Here is a 17,686-nt window from a genome sequence, read left to right as displayed (position 1 = left end):
CTGGGTAAATACATACCTAGAAGTGGAAACAAACATTTTTTAATCTTTATATATATATATATATATATATTCATATATATTTTAATGTTAGTGGTTTTCATCCTCCAGGAATCCTAGACCTATGAGGGAATGAATATGGCATTGAAACCTCTGATAACTGTCAAACTGTGATAAGTGCTATGGTAGAGAACAAAATAATGGACTCTGAAATTATGGTCATGACATTAAACCCATTATTCACTTAGGAGTACTTGGCTCCTACAGAGTGAGAAGATCTGGGGATTGCTAGGGAATGTCTGGGAAGGACAAAAACAGAGGAAAAATCCACTGCTGGAAGCTAGCCAGATTGCATTTTTCTGTGTTCACAAGAAGATTTTTAACCCCTATAGAACCTGTACAAGGAGGCCTGGGATAAAGTGAAAGCCACCAGCTATATCCTGCCTTCCAACACCATGTCCCTGACACACGTCAAGAACCAGAAGCATCTGGCCAGCCATGTAAGTCAAGTACAGATATGATAACCTTCCCACCACCCTTTACCCTTCCCTGCCCTCCACTTCCAAAATGTTTCTGGCTGATTCCTGTGTTGCCTGTGTTGAACACCAGCAAATAACTCCAGACACTTGGTCATCACAAAGTCTGTGCACTTATGCTTCCTCTCAAGGGCCCTGAAGTCCAGAGAGAGTCACAGACACTTACATGAAGGACAGCGATGTGACCTTTTAGGCTGCCTGCCTGAAAATGATGGATGGATACACTCTATTTTAGCCAGAAATGGGAATAGGTAGAGGACATAATATGCCATACAAAATACTCTTTTCTAATAGAATTATGTGGACATTGCTATAAAAAATAAACCAGTGATGTACAGCAGAAACTAACACAACATTGTAAATCAACTATACTTCAATAAAAATTAATTAAAAAAATAAAAAATAAATAAATTGTACCCTTAAGAAAAGACAGTGAATGTGGTAACTAGTTATTGCACCAGACCCAAATACATGATTTAAAAGTAAATCATTATCTTTATCACTATGAAATATAAAAATTTAAAAATCTTGAAATTCAGTTTTTTTTAAACAGAACTTTTCTTAGGTATAGACATAATTTTTTTAAAATCCTAAATCACATGAGCTGTTTAAATATAGTATAGTATAAAATCCTAACACTTTTAACCCTTTATGCCTAATATGTTCTTAAGTAAAACTTCTTATTGTAAAATTCCCTATAACTTCACTGCAGATCTAATAAGCCTAATTCTCTTTCGGAAACTTTACTTCTATTAGAGACTTTTACTTCTTAATTATGAACATTTTATGTAACACTTTAGACCAGTGTTTCTCAAATCTTTTTTTGACCATGACCCACACTGAGAGATTTATTTTGTACTGCAAGCGACACACACACACACACACACACACAACTGAAGTTTTTGTGAGTGCCTTCTGATATAAGCATTTTACAGAAGAGTACTTATCACTACACTAAAGGCAGTGCATCCTGATCTTTCAATTCTGTTCTCTTCACTTAAATGCTAATGACCCAGGAAACTGATTTCACTACTGTTTAATGGGCCTAGAGATTCACAGTTTAGAAAAAGACGTTGTTAGACAATATATGGAATTAATTTAATTTTTACCCAGAGGAAAAATTAAATCTAAATGATTTTTCCCAGAGCTAACTCTATTTGGAAGATTGCAAACAGACTAGCCCAAAGGAGCAAGCTTTTCATTTGGGAAGAGAATTTTTGTAGATAGTATTCAGAAAGTTCAGCAAAGACTTTTTCCTTTAGTCATGAAAAAAGTCACAGAATACTATCTCCTTTATAATTGAAAAATAGCTTAGATATAAGGAGTATGTGAACTAATGTTACAGAAAATTCTGATGGGAATTTTGTTTAGTTTCCAGTCAGTGAAGGGCTTTACTGGAGTTCTGTATATATATATACATATATACTCCCATCTTTCCTTTCTTTTTTTTTTTTTTTTTTTAACTGAGATATGGGTCTCTGAGTTGTGAGAGCATTGTTATTTTATCATGTGCTAGGAGATTGGATCTCAGCCTCTGTAAGGGCCTTACTTCCTAATTCATGAAATCATGAAGCATTAATTAATAGGCAATATGGCTTAAGAACTAGATGTTGGTTTTCCCATAGAAGTTAGTTGCACTGTATTTTTGGAAAACCTTGTAGAAACTGAAATTCAAGGATTGAGTCTCTTAAGCATCAGGCTTGTCAGTTATTAAAAAACAAAGAAATTCCTGAGTACATTTTTCATCTTTCACTTATGGTTAAGAAAAACAAAACCAATATCACAAAAGAGATCATTTAAAAATTACATAATCTTTAAAACTAGTTGTGGTAACAGTAGAAGTACCAGTATTGGTACAGGGGTTTTAAAACCGGTACCTGAAGAACGTTTACACACAGTCTGCTCTAATCCTCAGGTAATCCGGAGGCAGGCTGTGCCACCTCTGCCTGTGGGCACAGACAAGGAAACAAGCTCAGAGAAGTGCTGACCCCAAGGTGGCCCATCTTAGAGTTGGGTCCTTCTGTTAAGTCTCATGCATTTTTAACAATCCAGATCCATTACTCTTCAAAACTGTGTTTCTTCCTTTGTATTTTCTCTCTATAGAACAAATATCGGGAAGAATATGAAAAGTTCAAAGCTCTTTATACTTTGCCCAAAAGTGTTGAAGATGATCTGAACACAGCACGGTGCCTCCGAGTTGGCAAGTTTAACATCGACGTAAGTGACCCCAAAGGCTGGCTTCAAAAGTCAAGTAACGGAGCCACGAACTATAAATCAGAACATGTTCTGTTCAACAACGCGTATGGCGTTGACCATGCACGTGTGAGGAAGCTAAGTGTTCTTTCAAGCCCATACTGCTTCCCCCACCGCCATGAATCTGTAGAAAGTGTCAGAAACTTCCAGTCCCCACCCTGCCCCCAACCAACTGCTGTAAATTGGTTCCCCTGACCTCTCTGGTGTCTAAGAAAGGCACGTATCACCATGATTCCTTGCGTAATTCCCTGTGTAACTGGCATGTTACGTTATCTTCACAGCGCCTGTACAGATCCGTTTATGAGAAGAACAAGATGAAAATCCACGTGGTGCCCGACATGGTAGAGATGGTTACTGCTAAGGATTCTCAGAAGAAAGTCAGCGAGATCGATTACCGCCTTCACCTCCACGAGTGGATTTGCCACCCCGACTTGCAAGTCAACAGTCACGTCAGGAAGGTCACAGATGAGATCAGCGACGTAAGCCCATTGCTTATGAAGATCTCCCCTCCCCAGACCCATACGCCCCCCTGAAGAGAGACTGACTCACCTCGTTCTTCACTTGGTTCTTCAGCTCAGCCCTCTTCCAGTGTCGCTTTTCGATACACCCATAGGTCTGTCAGGAATTCGAGGCCGTCCCTGGAAGCAGGGCTCTCTATGCTGATGTCTCCAAGACACCCACGGCCTCAGGGCATAATGTCTTGCTTTTCATTCCACAAGGTCTTCCTGGGTCCCGAGGGTGTCCATGTCTTTGGTGTTAAAGTTACAGTAAAGTTTTTTTTTTCTGACCCCCTCCATCTGGTGCAATCCCCTAGATTGTGTACAAGGATGATCTCAACTGGCTGAAAGGCATTGGTTGCTACGTCTGGGACACTCCTGAGATTCTCCACGCCAAGCATGCTTACGATCTACGCAATGATGTGAGTTTGCCTTGTTTTTTGTTTTTTCAGCTCTTTAAAGTGTGTTTCCTTCTCTGTGTAGTCTAGCGTCAAGGGGAGAGTATGTAAAGTATAGACATTGTCACACCCAGCTGCATCTCAAGTGGTGCTGAGGATGGCTGAGCTGGAAGAAGATTCTGAGGAGCAGAGCGCCCATTTCTCAGGAGTGCAAACGATGCAGACGAGCTGTCCCGCTGTCCTCTGGTGGAGAAGGGACCCCTGGCTCTTCTCGCCACCTTCTGAACTATTTTGGATATATTAATGCACATATAATCCTCATTATGAGAAAAAGCTCGTTTGTTAGGAGTCTTTGATGCTATAGACGGGTCTATTTGCAAAGAGGATTAGCTAGGCAAAGTAATACTATAATCAAGATTTCAGGAAGAAAGCTTAAACATTCCTAGGAAAGCAGTGGTCAAGCCTCCTAGAAGACTCTAAAAGATCCATGTGACTGTAAGCATTGATTACGCCGATTGTTATAAAATTCAAGTGCATGTTAGTCTGTTGTAAATGCCATTTACATGGATGTAAATGTACATGTAAATGCCACGAGTTAAAAGCAACCAAACCCTCTGTGAAAACCAGCAATTTCTAATATAATGAATGGTCTAACACAGGCTTATTTTCTTCCTTTCGGCAGATCAAGTACAAAGCTCATGTGCAGAAAACAAGGAATAACTACAAGCTGGTTACTGACACTCCCATCTATGTTCAGGCTGTCAAAAGTGGGAAACAACTAAGTGACGTAAGTGCCCACAGGGAAAGTTACTGCTGGGAGAGTAAAGACAGGGCCACTGCTCCAGCAGAAGTGGGGAAAACCAAAGTAGGGCAAGACCAGGCCTTTTCTCAATGGGAAACCAGAGTTGGTGCCTTAGAAAGTACTTAAGAGTCTGCTCTTAGGGCTTCCCTGGTGGCACAGTGGTTGAGAGTCCGCCTGCCGATGCAGGGGACACGGGTTCGTGCCCCGGTCCGGGAAGATCCCACATGCAGCGGAGAGGCTGGGCCCATGAGCCATGGCCACTGAGCCTGCGCATCCAGACCCTGTGCTCTGTAACGGGAGAGGCCAGAACAGTGAGAGGCCCGCGTACCGAAAAAAAAAAAAAAAGAGTCTGCTCTTATTTCCTAAAACCTGATATGTTCCATCAGTTTCCTGGGGTGGCCTTGTAAGTGATCCAAATCTATGAAATCCATGGATTTAAAAAGCTTTTAGAGCTTCCAAGGTTACTTTTGTATCCTTGTGTTGTAAGCAACGGTTTATGCCTCGTAGTATCAGCCTTCTAATACATTAGTGCTCACTATGGTAAGATGAGGAGGGGAAGGTCTCTGCAGTTACAGATGTGGCCTCTACCACGCATAATCGGTGAGGCTTGAGAGAAGCTCTTAATCCCCCAAGCCTCAGCATCCTTATGCAGATGACTAGAAAGTGGATAGAAAGCACCCCCTGTAATGGCACAGTGACACAGAGCAGGCTGCCCATTTTTTTTTATTAACCCCAAAGGTTAATAAGCAAATATTAAATCCCACCAATGAGTCAGGACGTGAAAACTTATTCTTTTGGAATAGGTAGTGGTAAAATGCCCATTCTTCCTCTTCTTGTGCCTGAGCTGACTCTTCCACTGATTTTTCAGTGTGGGGTCCATACCCTGGCTGTGGTCCTGGTGGACAAAGCACAGTATATGAGATAGAGTTCCCAAGGCAAAGGGGAGCAGGCTATTACTTTTTATAATAGGAGACTTGGGTTTGTGTTTACTTTGCTTCTTTCTAACCCTGCTGCCGTAGTCCACTCAGCTCACTCTGCTTCTCTCTGTACCCAGGCCGTCTACCACCATGACTACGTGCACAGCATCAGAGGCAAAGTGGCTCCAACCACAAAAACTGTGGATCTGGACCGGGCCCTTCATGCATACAAGCTCCAGAGTGAGGTGAGAAATGAGACCTGGACAGAGTGCCCAGCAGAAATCCAGGACTCAGCTGACGAGGGCCAGGCCTCTGTAGAAGTGGCCTCGGCTTGGGCATCCTCAGCCTTTACAGTTTACATCCTGACCGTGTAAATTGTAAAGCCTGTTTCATTCACACGAGCTAAACAAAACAAAACAAAAAACAGTGCACTGCTTGTCTTCCCTCTTGTCTGAGAGCAAGCAGTGGGCATTTTTGGAGCAATGCTTGCACAGAAGTTACATAGAACAGGGTCAGTCTACTATCTCTGCTCTCAAAAAGCTTAAAATCCAAGACAAGATGACAAAGACAAGGCATATAATCATAAAAGACTATTCATTTGGGCTTCCCTGGTGGCGCAGTGGTTGAGAGTCCGCCTGCCGATGCAGGGGACACGGGTTCGTGCCCTGGTCCGGGAAGATCCCACGTGCCGCGGAGTGGCTGGGCCCGTGAGCCATGGCTGCTGAGCCTGCGCGTCCAGAGCCTGTGCTCCGCAATGGGAGAGGCCACAGCAGTGAGAGGCCCACGTACTGAAAAAAAAAAAAAAAAAAAAAAAAGACTATTTATTCCATACAATAAGAGATAAAGCTAGAAATTACTGTTGGAATTCAGAAGAGAAGGAAACTAGATTCCACTCACGTATTTAATATCCCTGTTCTTTGTTATCTGGTGGTGCTACTTTGCTCTCACCTTTAATGCTACTATCCTATACTGAATGTTAAAAGTAATTTGGTTTTTAATATTTTAAATACTATTCTTACTCCTTTAGCTCCCCTGAGAGACAGACTATTTCAAATCACAGACAGAAACTCCTTTCCTCCTTCTGCCAGGAACATGAGCCTCCTGACCTGACAGCCTAACATCAAGACACTGTATTTATGGGGCCCTGGGGGCTTCCAAAGATGCGTCTTATAATTATGACTATCTCGGGGATTGGTGATGGCTTGAATATCAGCTAAGGGTAGGGTTAACCACAGAGGTGGCACTAGCTGCCGATTTACTTTTCCCAAATTCTTGCTGGTTGCCCTGCAGTCAACCAGGCATATGTTTAGAAACACAGAAGAATTATTTTCTATAAATCCCTTCACTCATTGCTCTTTTTTTGAAAGCAATATGTTAAGAGTAATTTGATTCATTGCTTGACTCTTAGAATTTAGTTAATTTCTTCTTGAAATCAATTCAATGAGTGTAAGTACACGAAGTATCAAATTGAAAACCTGGATCTGACTTGTTTAACTTAGATCAGTCGTTTGATGTAGCTCCCATTTAACCTGCTCTTCTCTGTCCCGGCAGAATCTGTACCGAAGAGCTGGCCTGCACTCCCTGCCCACTGGATATAGGCTTCCGGTTGACACCCCTCACTTCAAACACACCAAGGACACCCGATACATGAGCAGCTACGTGAGTGGTCTCCTCTTCATTAAGATGGGGCTTAAAGTGGGAAGGGGGACGCTAATATTTGTTAACAGTCTATTCTCATCCCCCTAATCACACCCTGAAGTTTCAACATGATACCATGATGGGAGCAGGGAAGGGGAGACGGTGTGTTTTCTAGGGGTGCTGCTCCTGCAATTCGGCAGTGCCTGGGTAGCCCAGTGGGTTAGCGTAGGATTTTCATGGGGTTGTATCTGCATCACTCAGTTACCTTGGCTTAGCAATCATGGCTGCCATGATGCCTCCACTTCTTTTGGCCTTAGCACAGAAGCATCCCGAACTATCCCAAGCCCTCTACTGGAAATGCAACTTCATACATGCACCACTGCTGTGTAGCGCTAATGTTGTCTTCCTTCTGCAACATTTCATTGCAGAAGATACAACATCACCGCATGTTCCTTTGAGAGGAAAGGCTCTGATACGTGCCCCACTACTTACCCTCTGTGCCCATTTCATAGAAATCTCAGAGGGGTAGTTAGACTCTCACTACCTGAGAGCATTGCCCAGGCATTAGCTCTGATACCAACCTTTCCCACTAGTGTCAGGTTCGGACTTGGTGAACAAGGCCTGAAGAAGCATAGGCTATCCCAGTGACTCTGGCCTTCAGGTCATACCCACAAACCAACCATCAGTTGAAGAATGAGCTCTTCATTCCACATTTCCCTCCAGAGTCCTGGGAATCAAACATGCTGACCAGCAAAGTCCCATAGTCTGTGGCCCAATAATATGGTTTCCAAAGCAGAGTCACAGATTTAATCTTCTAACATCATTTTTTAAATAGTCTATAAAGCCATTCATCCATCAGTCTTACAATTAGTCTCTTGTTTCTGCTTTGCATTTCTTAATTTCCTAGCCATATTGGGACTAAAAATACAGGTTTTTCTTGCATTTTGCATACCTACTTACAAACAGATTTAATCTAGGCAACCCTGAGTTGTATTCCTTTCTGGACCTGGCTTTACTAGCCAACAAATAATTTTCAAGACTCAGATTATTACAAAAATTTTGTCAATGACTTTTTTTCATACTTAATGCTTAGAGACTAATTTTCAAATGAAAGCGACAGCCCTTTTCCATTTGAGAAATGTGACGCCTACTCTCTGTTCACCCATCAGTGATCTCATTCTCACTTTGCGTCTGCAGTTCAAGTACAAAGAAGTTTATGAACACATGAAGGCAAATGGGTATACCCTTGGACCCAATGACGTCCCATTTGTCAATGTCCGAAGGGTCAACAACGTTACCAGCGAGGTACTGTAAATGTTAATTCTGTGGAGGAGTTTCAAAGACCATGGTTTTGTTTGAAATGCATTAAGAATTAATTGTATTTCAGCTATAAACTTACACATCAGCAAGGAGTAAGGAGATCCTTTTTGTCACCATTTTGATACTGATATCCTGTGGCAATGTTTTTTTAATTTTGGTAATGCCATTGTAGAGACCTACCCCATCCATAGATTATAATGCAAATTAATTCCTTCTTTTGACATTTGTATTTAGTAAGTTTGCATCTTTAGTAAGGTTGCATGTTAGTCTGACTCATGAACCTGGTTTTCTACATAAACTATTGGTCTGAATATCTAACCCTACTATCCAACCATCTGATAGAAAGTGGAAAGATTGTGCTCAAAATTCTTCACCCAAACAAAATAAATATCACTCTCTATTTTTTCTAATTTCAATCATTTTCTGTATCCTTAATCTCACTTCTCATGGCTCTTTAAATATGTACAGTATTTGATTGTTGATTAGTGTATAGATGCCCTCATCATCCTACACTAATCATCTGGAATGGTTTTCCTTCCAATGTAGAGACTGTATCGACAGTTGTACCACAAACTGAAAGACAAGATCCACACAACTCCCGACACTCCTGAAATCCGCCAAGTCAGGAAGACACAAGAAGCTGTCAGCGAGGTGGGTATTTTCTTAGGAGAGAGGGGAGGCCATGGAACCCAGGGATGAATGTCAACCATTCGGTCTCTAATTTATGTGTTTATGGGCATTTTTTTCCCCTGTAGTTGATTTACAAATCAGACTTCTTCAAGATGCAAGGCCACATGATCTCTCTGCCATACACACCCCAAGTGCTCCATTGCCGCTACGTGGGAGACATCACCAGTGATGTAAGCATCTCATACGGGTCTTTCTGGAAGACTCTTACCAAGAGGCAGGCTTGCTCTCAGTATGTAAGCCAACCAGTCTTTGAGCAGCCTTTTGCAATGAGTAAACTTCTAAACTGAGTGTAGAACTTGGAGGTAAAGCAGTGTGGAAACAGGACCCCATATTTCCCCAGCTATGGAAATAGTAGTAAGAGGACCACTTGGGAGATGCAAGAATGGCTGACCACCATTCTACATTCAACACCAAATCATTACCAGCTCCTCACTCCAAGTGGCCTCTGTCCAGGTCATGTTTAGTATCTTTCTCCTACTTACCCCTGCTCCCACCCACTTTAGCTACTTCCTGCTGAAATTTTTTTTTTCTCCTTGAATGTTTACTTCTCATAAAATACCACTCCATTTAATCTATGGTATTTTTCATCCATATAATAATAAAATAATAGCCATATCCTCTTCTCAGTTCAGGGTTAGCAATTTAAATTTTAAAAACCTATGGGACTTCCCTGGTGGCACAGTAGTTAAGAATCCGCCTGCCAATGCAGGGCACTCGGGTTCGAGCCCTGGTCTGGGAAGATCCCACATGCCGCAGAGCAACTAAGCCCATGCTTCACAACTACTGAGCCTGCACTCTAGATCCCGTGAGCCACAACAACTGAGCCCATGTGCCACAACTACTGAAGCCTGCGCACCTAGAACCCGTGCTCCACAACAAGAGAAGCCACCACAATGAGAAGCCCACACACTGCAACAAAGAGTAGCCCCTGCTCGCCGCAACTAGAGAAAGCCTGTGTGCAGCAACAAAGACCCAATGCAACAAAAAATAAATAAATAGATAAGTTAAAAAAATTTTTTTAAACCTATGACTCATTTGAGTTCAAGCAAACTCAGAGTACAGGGTGGATGTGTTGAACCAAAATGAAAGATCCATCACTAAAAAAGTATCACTACTCTGTCTTATTCTTGATTTATATTTGCTCATGACCAGCTATATTTCTATGCTTGTGACACAGATTAAATACAAAGAAGACTTGCAGATCCTGAGGGGACTGGGCTGCTTCCTGTATGACACTCCTGACATGGTCCGCTCCCGGCACCTGCGGAAGCTCTGGGTGAGTGCACACCGTCCCAACACGCAGCTCCTCCTGCACAGCTTCACAAAGCTGGGCAAGAGGAATCTGTCTGTAGCTTCTGTTAAGGGGAAATTTGCCATTAACTCACTGAGAAAGTCATGACCCACTCAAGATGATCTGTGCTTCCTAAAAAAGGTAATGAGCTTAGTTAAATGACGGTTGTCTTTGGTCCTGCTTGGGAAGACCTCCAGGACACAGGGAGCGTCAGTGTGGCTTGCACATGCCAGCCGTTTGAAAGACAACGTGTGACCATGACATGCAATTCCTGAAGTGATTAATCAACTTGTATTTCCATTGTTGTTTTTTTAAGTCTAATTACCTATACACCGATAATGCGAGGAAGATGCGAGACAAATACAAAGTGGTGCTTGACACTCCAGAATACAGAAAAGTGCAGGAATTGAAGACACATCTGAGTGAAGTAAGTAAACATGTCACCACAAGGGCCTCCTTCCTCTAGCGATCTTTTTTTAGGTAATTATATTGGGCCAAAATCTCCCTTCTGCCTTTAATTACAGAGTGGCCACCCTGTCTAAACAAGTCAGTTGACCTCACTTTGCCTCAATTTACTTATTTTGTCCCTTTTTAATAAGATGAGGCTATTGATACTTGCCCTACCTATGACTAGGACAGCTGAGAGTTTACATGATTTTATAGATTAGAGAGTCCTTCTGTCTTAGACTATTGTTGTCTCCAAACTGAATTTATTTCAAAAATTTCTCTCTCATTAATTCCTGCTGTCAGGAACCCTAATCATGGCAATGCAATTTGAAAAGTTTTTCAATGGCTCTCTGCTCTAGTGCCCACTCAGGAAATTCCAAACAACTTAGTTTCATTTTCATCTGCCCCACCTGGCACCCAGGCTCCTGATTTATTGCCATTAGTTGTGCATAGATCTGATCCTCTCACCTATGTTGGTCCCTTGAGGGATGGCCCCCCATCTTATTTAGATGTGTATTCTATAGCGCCATAACAGATGTCCGTGTTTGCCAAGGACGAAATGTGTTCTCTAAAGGTAAGGGCATCCCGCAAATGTAAATGGTTGCTTCTATTAGAGGTCAGTGGGCCATTCTCATTCAACTCAGTTTGTTTTGTGACCTCGTTTATCGGACTCCATAAAGCTGTCAGGCCACCTCATTGACTCCCCATGCTTAATAACTCTGATGGCTGCTGTTTAGGGATCACTTATGTCCTTAGACCTAAAGAAGCCTTGGCAAATCAAGCGTTGTCCTCAGTGGAGAGGATGTGCAGCCTCCTGCGCTTGGAGTGAGCCAGGGCAGAGGATGATTCATTCTTCAGCTCTTACAAATGCTACATTGAGCACATTTGCTTTCCTGAGCACTTCCCTCTGTTATTTCAACCAGTGCTAGCACTCAGATAGGAATGAGTGTGGGGTTTCTTCTCAGTAAAGGTGCCTCTCCATGCTGGCTAAGTATCAGAATCATCTCTGAAATATTTTAAAACTACCCTTGAGTGGGCTCCAACCTCAAGCCCCACACTAGATTCTCTCTGTCTGGACATCTGCATATTTTTAGCTGCCTCACAGGTAATTCTAATATTCAGGCAGTGTTGGAAACCACTGCTTTAAAATATCACATCTCTCCTCCAGCCAATAATTAACTAATTAAAAATTGTTTGGTAACTTAAAGTGCTTATTGGCATCTTTGGAAATACCTTTACTTCTCTCAGCTGTCTGGGTTCAGAATTATCTAAAACTTTAATTTCTCTTCTTCCCAATTCCTGTTGGGATTTTGTGCATGTTATGCAACAACATTGAGGAAGAAAAATAGATATTGTTTAGTAGTGCAATTTCTCTCACACTTGCCTCACTGTAGAATGACCTGAGCTTGAGAAAATACCGATTTGAGCTACTACCCTGGATTCAGAAGGACTGGGGTAGAGCCTGCAAATCTGTTCTTACTAAGGGGGTTTTAGGATCAGGTGAGTTTGGGAAACACTGGCTTAGTAAAAAGTTTGATGGCCAAAAGTTCAAGTTATTGACTTTTGATTTGTCTTTAAATTGTGCAGATTCTTGACACATATATATCTGTAGTACTAGGAAGCAGAGATGTTGTCCCAAGGAGTATAAACAATGCATACCTAAGTACAGGGGAAATACACTTCAAAGGGAATCGTAGAAATGGCATGGGAGAGGTGGGTCTTAGTTCCAGAATTACTTCCAATTTGTTGTGTGACTTTTTCTAATTCACAACTTTAACACCCTAATTTCCTGAGCTAGAGAATTGGACTAGGTAATGATTTGGGCTTCTTTTAGCCATAAAATTCTATGATTTTGTTGATTTGATTTGTTCAAAAATTTAGCCTGGGAGAAACAGTAAATTTCTGTTTTGTTTATCTCCTGTCTTTCATTGGTAACACCAAAAACAGCCCTAAGCAGATGAGCTATATTTTGTTTCAACTTGCACTTGTATATAATTTAGATGTAAAGAAATGGACACGTACATACATGTGTATATACATATTATTTATTTCCTACATTTTATCTGTTCAACCAGCATTTTTATCCATGATTAGGATTTATTTGTTATCCATTTAGACTTTCTCGTTCACCTCATTATATTAAATATCCTCGATATTTACTAGAGGACTACTGTTTTTCAGATCTTCTATCTAAATATGAGGTGATAAAAGAATGATAAAACTGAGCTCCTGCATTCTATGGACTCATAATCTCTGGGAAGAAACAGACATCAATATGATAAATGGTATCCTATAGGAATGATCAAGACAGTATGGTCTCCAGGAGTTCTCCAGGCAGATAAGAGTGGGAAGAAAATTCTAGGTAGAAGGCACAGTATGGGAAATTGGCCATAATGAGTTCTAGAAACTGGGACTAGTTTCAAATATCACATGGGGAGTGTGGAAGACTGTTGGGAAATGAGACTGGAGACATGGGATAGAAGAAGCCAGGTTATGAAGACTCGTGGGTGATATATTAATGATCTTGGGCTTGATGAAAAGTCATTGATGAATTATTTCTGAGCAGGATAGATCTGAGCATTAACATCTAATTGGATCTGAACTCTAAGAAAATCTCTTTCTTGGGCTTGTGAAAGATGGGTAAGCCATGTGAAGTGTCCAATAGAGGATTTGGGAAGGTGGTTTAGAGGCTCTTAAGGATATGTAGAAAGAAACAATACAGGAAGCTGAACTAGGGCCATGGCAGTGGGAAAGGAGAAGAAGGTCAGATTTAAGGAGTATCACAAAGTTAGGAGCCCAGGATTCATGACCATTTTGATGTGGGAATGAGGGAGAAGGGGTCTAGGATGACTCCCCAAGTTTCTGGCCTGCATGACTAGGATATCAAGGAACCATTTAACAAAATTTGAAAACCATCAACCTCAAATTGATGGTTGAGGTCCTGGGTAGAGATGAGGTTACCCAAGGAGAATGTATAGGGTAAAAGGAGCCAACCCTTAACTCTAGCTAATAGCAGCCTTTGGGCGAGTGCAGAACCATAGAAGGAAGCTGAGGAGTGCCTAGAAAGATGGGAGGCCCCCTAGGGGAGAATGGGGGAATGGAAGGCAGAGAACAGAGTTCAGGAATGAAATTGCTGAGCAGTTACAGTTGCTGCGGAAAAGCCTTCTAGGATGTAGCAATTGTAATTGTTTGTGGTAGTCTTAATGCAATTCACTTCATTGGAGTGGTTGGGTGGAAGCCAAACTATTGCCTTGTGAAATTAATCAAAAGAGAGAAAAAGGCAAAACACATAGTTTGCTTGGTTGTGAAAGAAAGGAAAAAGGCCATTGGCAGAACTTGGAAAAGGCTTAATGAAGGGAGGGACTTGGGTCTGTTTGCAGAAGAAGGGAGAGGGCTGGCACATCGGGAAGGTTGAGGGTAACTGCCAGAACAGGGTCCTAGAAGGGACAGGTGAGAAGGGAACAAGAACACAGCAGGTGGCTTGGAACTCGGACAGGCTGCAGAATGTCTCTAATTTTGATACAAGGAAAAAAAGAAAAGGAAGGCTAAGGAGGTTAAAAAAAATGTATTGGTTTATTGGACGGAAACTGAGATTGCTGCAGTGGGAGAGGCCCTGCTTTTTCTCTGAAGTAAGCAATAAAGGCATCTGCAGAGCATAGAATGTGTCCATGAAGCAGAAATGATGGTTATGACTGTTTTATGTCCAGCTGGTGTACAGAGCTGCAGGCAAGAAGCAGAAGTCAATCTTCACTTCAGTTCCTGATACTCCTGATCTTACAAGAGCCAAGCGAGGGCAGAAGCTTCAGAGTCAGGTAACATTCACACATGAAGATTCATAAACCTGCCCCAGGGGGTGGTTCTGTGTGGCTGACCACTCCCGTCAGTAGCAGACCCTCACACCTGGTCGTCCTGGTGCAGCCTCATGCTCTTTAACTTCAGGAAGCTGCTTTCTTTGGGGCCGTCTTCACTATGGTATGTTTTACATGAGCAGGTAATGCCATGTCTTCTAAGGTCTATACAACTTTAGTCATTGGATGAGTGGTCTGTGGATTCCAGGTGGTGAAAATAAATTTTTTAATTCATTCCATAGGACCTATATTTTGTCCACAGATAAATGAAACCACAATTCATGCATTCAGGCAAAAATGAAAAAAAAACATGTTGAAGACTATCAGAATTCCTCTCATTCTTCTATCAGCATTTTTTATCACGTGGATTTAGACTAGACCACACTCAGCAGCAGGAATGTTAGATGACTGGAGCGCGTATATGTGTTTCCTAATGTGAGACAGAGGGAGAAACAAATAAACAGAAACACACATAACAACAACAAAAAATCAGGACAATAACAAGTAGACACTGCCCTCCCATCTTAGGGTTAGAAATGAGTAAAGAGGACTGAATACTAAATAAGGAGTATTTTATCTCTGTAACATCTGATCCCTATTCTTTGTTTTTAATTTTTATTGGCGTATAGTTGATTTATAACGTTGTGCCTATTATCATTCAGTATCTGTATGTTGAACTTGCCACCAAAGAGAGGCCACATCATCATGCTGGAAACCAGACCACAGCCTTGAAGCATGCTAAAGACGTGAAGGACATGGTCAGTGAGGTGAGTTGGGAATTCGGCACCCAGGCACTGAGCTAAAGAAACAAATCCTTTGCTAAAACCTTCACCTGCTTGGGAGTTCCCTGGTGGTCTAGTGGTTAGGATTCGTTCACTGCCATGTCCTGGGTTCAATCCCTGGTGATGAACTGAGATCCCATAAGATATGCAGCGTGGCCAAGATAAAAATAAATAAATAAATTTAATTAATTAAAAAAAAACCTTCACCTGCTGCCTCTGATCAGAGAGCTCATTTCTAGAAGTTGTGCTCAACAGCATCAAGAAACAGAAGGCAGAGCTATTCTCTTAACGAGCATGATCCGGTGTGTCCCTAGGCTGGATCTGTTCCATGGTTGTGAATTGGGAGGGATGAAAACACTTGAACTTAAATTTCTCTCTCTTCCATCTTTATTTCTTAGAAAAAGTACAAAATTCAATACGAAAAGATGAAGGACAAGTACACTCCAGTTCCAGATACGCCAATCCTCATCAGAGCCAAGAAGGCTTACTGGAATGCCAGTGATGTATGCATCCCTCCCTTCTTTCTTCATTGTGATGGGGCAGCTGAAGTGGAAACGCCTAAGAAGCATAAGATATTACAGTCATATCCGTAATTCAAAGTCCTGGCCCACAGTACAGATCAGGAAAGAAACAAAAACACAAAAGCCAAACAAACAGGCACAAACAATACCATTTGGCAAAGTCGCTAAGAATAAGGCTGAGAGATGCTGAAAACCTACTGCTTTTCTCATTGCTCTTCCAAGCAAAAATATGACACTTTCTTCTAATTCTTTGGTGGCATTTCCTAGGGATACTTGATGTTGCTTATCCATAAAATGTTGTTCTTGGAAACAACCAAACACGGTTTCAAATCCTGATGCTGTGATTTGCCTGCTGTATGACTCCATATAATTTACCTAATTCTTCTGAGTCTCTTTTCTTATATGTGAAATGAGGATAAGAATTGTGATAATTAAATTAGACTAAACAAGATAACAGATACACGTTTCTAGCACAGTGCAGGGCTCTTAGTTGACACTCAAAATGTTTGTTCCTCCTCTTGATCGCCTAAATCATGTGAATGACATGTTTGTTAGAATTCACAGGAACAGACTTTCATTTCCCATACCACATGATCAAGGACAGAGTGCCTTTCAACGGTAATGAGATTATCTGTTAATGAAGATATGAAATGAATCAACCCGGTTAGGTGGCCAGTCCTTACCAGTTTTGTGTCCCAGAGCCCAATTATGAATGCATTGCACCTATTACCAGAACCAGGATCTCTGGAGGACTGGTTGGGACTTAACCCAGCCAAAAGCTCAAGCAACCCCCTCACCCTCAATTTAGCAACATAGCTCTAGGATTTCAAGCATCTTAAGTAACCACAGTAATCCCTAAGCAGAATTGTGAAAGTGTACAGCAAATTGGAACAATATCTTAGTTCCGTAATTTTGTCAGAAATTTTCAGTTGCAGCTAAAAGGAGTCTGCTAGTTGGAAGAAGACCATGTCGGTTTGCTTAAAATATAAGCTGAAAAAATTATATGCTACCCTCAAAAATCTATTTGCTAGGATAGTTTTTGTCTTCTTGTGACAACCCCATCTTTATCACTTCAAGGTTACTGTTGAATATTAATCTGAACCAAGTTTGCTCTGCATCACCACTTCTCAGGGATGTCCACACAGTGAAATTGGCCCCGGGAGCTCATTATACACCACTGGACAGCCCTATCCCCAGGGCTTTGTCAGTACCAATACTGGTAACTCTAACCTTTGAAATAGTCCAGCTGGTATGTGGCATTAAATTTAGCCTATCTACCGTGGCTATCTCCACAAGTAGAGCTAAAGGATCTTAGATTACCCATCTGAAAAACAAAGTTAAAGGCCTCCTTCACTATGTGTTTGCTCAGCTACCCAAAAAAGAAAAGATTCGTTCGAGATTGAAAACAGAGTGCTCAGAGAAGTACTCATTTTGTGTAGATGAGATGAAACTTCTATGATATTCTTAGGTTAAAGTCAGAGCTGTTGACCTTTGAAATACCACAAAGATAAAGATTGAAATGGAATAAAATTTTAGGACTGCTCCATGGAAAAGGCTTTTAATACCAGGAGTTAGAAACTAAATCTTTCTCCTTTTTCCACATACATTAGTATGTCTTGGGTTCAACAAAGTTATGCTTCTTTTTTTTTTTCTTCTCCTCCCAAATGAGCTTTTTGTCTGCTTGTTTTACGTTTAAATAAACTTTTTATTTTAAGTAGTTTTAGATTTACAGGAAAGTTGCAGCGATAG

General features: G+C 41.4%; 1 protein-coding gene across 1 annotated transcript in view; it reads left to right on the top strand.

Annotated features, from left to right (window-relative positions):
• NEB (nebulin) overlaps nucleotides 1–17,686 on the top strand; it is a gene marked incomplete at its 5' end in the record, with an annotated part of 219,214 nt that overhangs the window by 155,424 nt on the left and 46,104 nt on the right. Inside the window, 15 exons of the mRNA XM_079925461.1 lie at nucleotides 390–497; nucleotides 2,637–2,750; nucleotides 3,068–3,265; nucleotides 3,601–3,705; nucleotides 4,364–4,468; nucleotides 5,538–5,645; nucleotides 6,952–7,059; nucleotides 8,236–8,343; nucleotides 8,905–9,009; nucleotides 9,114–9,218; nucleotides 10,226–10,324; nucleotides 10,656–10,766; nucleotides 14,494–14,598; nucleotides 15,297–15,401; nucleotides 15,815–15,919. Coding sequence (XP_079781587.1) covers nucleotides 390–497; nucleotides 2,637–2,750; nucleotides 3,068–3,265; nucleotides 3,601–3,705; nucleotides 4,364–4,468; nucleotides 5,538–5,645; nucleotides 6,952–7,059; nucleotides 8,236–8,343; nucleotides 8,905–9,009; nucleotides 9,114–9,218; nucleotides 10,226–10,324; nucleotides 10,656–10,766; nucleotides 14,494–14,598; nucleotides 15,297–15,401; nucleotides 15,815–15,919 — 1,689 coding nt within the window. The remainder of the gene's footprint in view (nucleotides 1–389; nucleotides 498–2,636; nucleotides 2,751–3,067; nucleotides 3,266–3,600; nucleotides 3,706–4,363; nucleotides 4,469–5,537; nucleotides 5,646–6,951; nucleotides 7,060–8,235; nucleotides 8,344–8,904; nucleotides 9,010–9,113; nucleotides 9,219–10,225; nucleotides 10,325–10,655; nucleotides 10,767–14,493; nucleotides 14,599–15,296; nucleotides 15,402–15,814; nucleotides 15,920–17,686) is intronic.

Source organism: Stenella coeruleoalba (assembly GCF_951394435.1).
Source record: "Stenella coeruleoalba genome assembly, chromosome: 6".
NCBI lineage: Eukaryota > Metazoa > Chordata > Mammalia > Artiodactyla > Delphinidae > Stenella > Stenella coeruleoalba.
The sequence above is the reverse complement of the archived record's forward strand: the minus strand, read 5'-3'. Positions and strand labels throughout refer to the sequence as shown.